The 6,412-nt window shown below is 35.2% G+C and overlaps 1 protein-coding gene across 2 annotated transcripts in view; it reads left to right on the top strand.

The window, feature by feature from the left end:
* SULT1E1 (sulfotransferase family 1E, estrogen-preferring, member 1) overlaps positions 1-3,700 on the top strand; it is a 16,925-nt gene extending 13,225 nt beyond the window's left edge. For both annotated transcript variants that reach the window (XM_011968282.1, XM_011968281.1), the window contains exons 7-8: positions 1,296-1,476; positions 3,537-3,700. In XM_011968282.1, the coding sequence (XP_011823672.1) occupies positions 1,296-1,476; positions 3,537-3,649 (294 nt within the window). In that variant the 3' untranslated portion in view covers positions 3,650-3,700. The remainder of the gene's footprint in view (positions 1-1,295; positions 1,477-3,536) is intronic.
* Positions 3,701-6,412: the final 2,712 nt, after the last annotated feature.

The raw sequence follows: 6,412 nt of genomic DNA, 5'->3' as shown, positions 1-6,412 counted from the left end.
GACCTATAGTTTATTATATTATCCAATACTGTGCTCTGTAACTAGACTATTAATGACAGTGAATTTGAAATGCACACAAACAAAATTAAATAGTTACTCCACTCCCTCCATTCCAAATTGTCCATGTCTACTTACTCCCGATTTTGGCCAATAATGGCCATGTTTAGGTTTCCTCTATATTTGAATTAATAAGAAGGCTAAGAATACACAAATTAATTTTTATTTGTTTCTACAATGTATCCAGTAGGAAAAAAAAACAAGATATTATCACTATATATATGTATATATATACACACACACACATATGTATATATAAAATAAGATTATGTGTATATATTAAATATGTACACATACATATGAGATGCTTACTTTACACTCATATATACACATAATATTTTTTCTTGTGTCTTGAAGCATCGTCTTTTTTAATTTTAATTTTTAATTTTTATCGGTACACAGTAGGTGTATATATTTAGGGGTATATGACATATTTTTATATAGGCCCACAATGCGTAATAATCATATCAGGGTAAATGAGGTATTTATCACCTCAAGCATTTATCATTTCTTTGTGTTACAAACATTCCAATTATAGTTTTTAATTATTTTAAAATGTACAATAAATTATTGTCGACTGTAGTCACCATGATGTGCTATCAAATACTAGATCATTCTATCTAGCTCTATTTTTGTACTTATTAACTATCCCCACTTTAGTATTGCAAATAGTTGCACTGAGTGATATAGCTGAATAATGGGGTATATTATAGGAATGGCACAGATATGGGGATGTTTGTAGCTATGGTGTATAGACAACTGATGTTGCATTGTGAGTATTTGACTTTTTACAACTTTTCTTAATTTTTCTTGTTTCTTTGTTTCTCACACCAATAAATTAGGAGAAAAATGAAAATTGCCTGCATATTTTTATCCCCCAAACTTGATTTTTCACAGGGGACTTTAGGTTTTGAGTATGACATTTGTATTCATAGATAACATCTATTATGTGTGATTATGCATCAAGGACTACAATAAACATTCGCAAATATTATCTCATTTAGTTTTTTGAATAATCCTTAAGGTATCTTTTATAAACATTTTATGGATGAGGAAAATTATACTTAAAACAGATTTTAAAAAATTTCTCCAAAAGTGTTCTTTTCCCTCATTAGAAATCTAAATCTAATATCAGTAGGAGAAAAGAGAAAGGTTTATTTTTTCTTTCATTTAGATAGTGATTTATTCAGTTTTAGCAATTTTAGCAATTTAGTTCTCAAAACATTTTTTCTCCCTAGGATATCAGAAAAGAGGTGATAAAATTGATACATTTCCTGGAGAGGAAGCCATCAGAGGAGCTTGTGGACAAGATTATACATCATACTTCATTCCAGGAGATGAAGAACAATCCATCCACAAATTACACAACATTACCAGACGAAATTATGAACCAGAAAGTGTCGCCCTTCATGAGAAAGGGTGAGAAAGTCTTGTGGTTTGCCTCAATACTAGAGGAAGTCACAAAGTGATATGGTTATAAGCAAAACTCTAGTGAGCTATTTTAATGCCTGTGAACCCAGCTTCAGTTTTCTTCAACAGTCTCTCATATTTGAACACACTCTTTAAGTTACACTTCTATTATATTGCAATTACCTGTTGATATTTAGTATATGCATCATATTATGTTAAAAATAACGAGCAGACACCTCAATCGCAGCACTGGAAATAATATCACACCCTACTAGTTGTCATTAACCAAGCCTATGTGTCTCAGTGTTACAACATATATCATATAGTTCCTTTAAGTTCTAACCAGAAATTCCGCAGAAACATTTTATTCCTATCTCTTTTTGCGCTGAAGAAATAAGTTTAGAATAGTTCGTCAACATTTTTTTTTTTTAACAAGTGGCAAACACCTATCAAGGGTAAGTGGCAAAAAATAGAAATTCAAATATAGCTCTGTTTAGCAAAAATTATCAACATATAAGGAGAAAAATATTCTATTTGGGGGTAGGCACAGCCTGATGAGATATAGTCAGTTAACAAATTTAAAGGCATGTCAGATATTCAGATATTCAGAGTATTGTGACACCAGTCTATTGATATGTGAGGAAGCAGAAACAAACAGAATAGAATCAAATCTTGCTCTTTGAACCATATTGTCAGTGAGAGCATCAGGGACTTTTTAAAATAACAGAAATAACAAACCTGGTACTGGAGAAAAACAAAACAAAACAAGGAGCCACTGAAAAGAGAATCATTTCTCAAATTATATTTTAATTATGTACTCTTTTGATTATCTGTTTCCTTTTTTTTGAGACAGAGTCTCGCTCTGTTGCTCAGGCTGGAGTGCAGTGGCACAATCTCGGCTCACTGCAACCTTCGCCTCCCAGAATTAGCAGTTCTCCTGCCTCAGCCTCCTGAGTAGCTGGGATTACAGGCGTGTGCCACCACGCCCGGCTTTTTTGTATTTTTAGTAGAGACGGGGTTTCACCATGTTGGTCAGACTGGTCTCAAACTCCTGACCTCGTGATCCACTCGCCTCAGCCTCTCAAAGTGCTGGGATTACAGGCGTGAGCCACCGCACCCAGCCTATCTGTTTCCTTTGTCAAAATTCTACATATAAATATTACAAAGGATTTAAAACAGTTGTCATACTTGCAAATGGTGGCTTGCTGCTATACCCTCAGAACCTATCTGATTTTTTTAGGATACACATTTTCTGTCTTCTGGGTTTTGGGTTATTTCAGTGGGAAAGTTTAGAGCTCCTTGAGCTAGAGGGCAAGTGAACTCTTGAACAGTTTAAAAAAGAGGGTGACCTCCTTCTTCAAGGTGAGTGTTGGAAGTGTGTTGCAAAGCAAAACAGGAAAAGCCTGCTGGACTATTGTAATTACCCAGAAGGGAAGCACTCTCTGGCTGGCAGTAGCAGGAGAAGTCATAAAGAGGCAGTAGATATAAAGAAAGCCTGAATATCACTAAAGAATTAGATGTGGTTAAGGGAATAACTTCCAAGCTTATCGGTAGATACCTGGTGTTGACATTACACAGGTCATTAAAATGTACATGGAGAAACCACAATATGACAAAGAATAAAATGAATTTATTTTTGAACTAATTGAATTTGAAAAACTTGGCCATCTTTCAGGTGGCAAAGTCATGTAGGCAGTTGTATATAAAGCTTAAGTCTGGATTTTAGTGCTAACAGCATTAAGATGATATTTAACACCTCGAGAGCGGGTAAAACATGGATCTTATCCTGGGAGCCTCAACAACTGAGATGAAACTTGAGAAGAAAAAATAAAGTGGCATGAGAAGAAAGAATCAGAGAATTAAATTTGTCATTTTTTTTAAACAAATTAGGACAAGCCCACCTTTCTAAGCCCAAATAACTATATCATTAATGGTATACATTTTATTCCTAAAATTGAGAATTACAAGAATAATATTTGATTAGGTGTAAATGAAAGCTATGAAATTAGCAAACCTAATGATTCTTTTTTGAAGACTTAATACTTACTGCACTTTCTTTTTTGTTACAGGAATTACAGGAGACTGGAAAAATCACTTTACAGTAGCCCTGAATGAAAAATTTGATAAACACTATGAGGAGCAAATGAAGGAATCTACACTAAAGTTTCGAACTGAGATCTAAGAAGGTCTTTCTTTACTTAAAATATCTGATATTAAATATTTCTTTTCATTATTCTCCACTTTTTCTTATTTTAGATTGCTAGAAAAGACATAATCATGGATTACGGTGACATTTTCTTTTTAAATTTTTGTTTAACATTTTTTTTGAGACAGAGTCTCACTCTCTTGCCCAGGCTGGAGAACAGTGGCACAATCATGGCTCATTACAGCCTTGACCTCCTTGACTCAAGTGATCCTCCCACTCAGCCTCCCAAGTAGCTAGGACCAAAAGCATGTGCAACCATGCTTGACTAATTTTTTTTTAATGTGTGTGTGTGTGTGTGTGTGTGTGTTTTTTTTTTTTGGTAGAGATGAGGTCTTACTATATTGTCCAGGCTCATCTTGAATTCCTGGGCTCAAGCCTCCCAAGTAGCTGTAACAACAGGAACACACCACCATGCTCAACTAATTTTAATTTTTTTTTTTTTTTGTACAGACAGGGGCTTGCTATATTGTCCAGGCTGGTGTCAATCCCTTGAGTTCAAGTGATCCTCCCACACCAGCCTCCCAGAATACTGGGATTACAGGCGTGAGGCACCATGCCTGGCCCAGGTAACATGTTTATTGAGCTGTACATGTACGTGAGAAATAAGAAACTTTTTTTTTTCCTGATATCATCTCTTAAATTTTGTTTTCTTTTTCTTTGCTTCCTCTTCTTCTTTTCTATTTTTTATAAATATTATGCACAACTATAACCTATGGGAATGATGTAGTAACACAGAATATTCATCTTGTTAGAGTTGTATTAAAAATAAACAAGCATTTCAAATTATTTCTGTGATTGATTTTTCCATTTAGTAGGACATTAGTATATAATACAAATGGTGCATGAACTTTGAAGACTCTACAAGAAGGAATGAAAGAATATATAATTTGGAGGCATAACTATAGCTATGATTTCCTTCCTTATTTTCTTTGACTTTCTTTCTTTCTTTTTTATTTATTTATTTATTTATTTATTTATTTATTTATTTATTGAGACGGAATCTCCCTCTGTCGCCCAGGCTGGAGTGCAGTGGCGCCATCTCAGCTCACTGCAAGCTCCGCCTCCCGGGTTCACGCCATTCTCCTGCCTCAGCCTTCTGAGTAGCTTGGACTACAGGGGCCCGCCACTTCGCCAGGCTAATTTTTTGTATTTTTAGTAGAGACGGGGTTTCACCGTGTTAGCCAGGATGATCTCGATCTCCTGACCTCGTGATCCGCCCGCCTCAGCCTCCCAACGTGCTGGGATTATAGGCGTGAGCCACTGCGCCCAGCCCATTTTCTTTTACTTTCTACAAAATGAGTTAATTTTAAATTTACCTTAGTCTAACTCAATTTTTTTTAACATAACACAACTGATTTCCAAACATCTAAAAATAATTCCAATGAGTGTTATTTATCTTCAGCTAGTTTGAAATATTTATGCTTTAGGGTTCCTTTCTATTCTTTTTCTGTACTATGTTTAGTCAATGCCTCCTTTCATTAACACAGAGGAGACACAAGATCATTACATATTTACCTTGGGTCTTCAGTAGAACACTTATCTAGACTACAATAGACTAAAAGGCCAAATCTGGGGAGAAATCCAGATGATTTAGTTTCTTATTTTTTGGAGAAAAGTTCATGGATTTCTGAGCACCCTGTTCAATAGTTACAGTTTTTCAGAATCAAAGTTTTTCTTTAAATGTTTAACACAGTTATTCATTATACAAAAATTGGAGAGTCTTGGAAACTATTAAGATATTGCAGAGAACAGTCTTTGCCAGGGGAATCAGAATCAATCCCTGAAAACAACAGTTGTTATACATTTTTTATGTGCCCATTTAGTCATAATATTTTAAGTTTCACATTATAATGTCCAATAACTTTGTTAGCATGCATTTTGTAGGACTCATAGTTGATGTTGCCCACATTATAATTGATGTAAGTAAGCAATAATAAACCTACATATCTTTCTGACATCAGTCCTTAGTGGAATAACGTATTCCAGTTTAGCCTGAATAAAAATTGAACCAATTACATCTTTCCAAAGCTTGCCCAGAAACTTTTGTATCTTCTTTGGAGAAGTAATAGGGCTGGGATCTAGCTTCAATTTCACATGGAAACTTCAACCCCTTTAGACTCTTGGCATCTTGCTGGAGCTGGGCTTACAGTCCATATGGACTGGAGACAATGAAAACTTTAGACAGCATCATGTGGTAAAATACATAGACGAGGCCAGTGTAGTTTTGGTTCTGTGCTTCCAAGAAAACTACAGAAATTTTTATCTCATTGCTTAGTATTTCCAAATAATTGTATCTCCAGAGCAATGCCTTCAGGCCCAGATAAATTCATACAAACACTTTTTAAAGGTTTGTTGACTGACTAATATCATGTGTTATCATTTGAATGTGTTCCCCAAAAGTTTATGTGTTGAAAACTCAATTAATCTGCCCTCATGAATGGATTAATTGACTAATGAGAGCTCTGCACTCATGAATGGATTGATGTCACTATCCCAGGAGTGGGTTCATTATTGCCAGAGAGACTTTGTTACAAAAGTGAGTGCTCTTTGGCTCTTGCTGTCTCACATGTGATGCCTTTTATGTTATGTTGCAGCAAAAAGGCCCTCACCAGATGCCAGTGCCATGCTCTTGGACTTTTCAGTTTCCCAAACCGAGCCAAAGAAACTTCCGGATTTTATAAATCCCAGTTTATGGTGTTCTGTATAGTAACAGAAAATCGACATCTGTCAACACTAGGA

The sequence above is a fragment of the Mandrillus leucophaeus genome, unplaced genomic scaffold (assembly GCF_000951045.1).
Source record: "Mandrillus leucophaeus isolate KB7577 unplaced genomic scaffold, Mleu.le_1.0 Scaffold837, whole genome shotgun sequence".
Taxonomy (NCBI): Eukaryota; Metazoa; Chordata; class Mammalia; order Primates; family Cercopithecidae; genus Mandrillus; species Mandrillus leucophaeus.
Note: the sequence above shows the minus strand (reverse complement) of the source record. Positions and strands in the feature narration are given on the sequence as shown.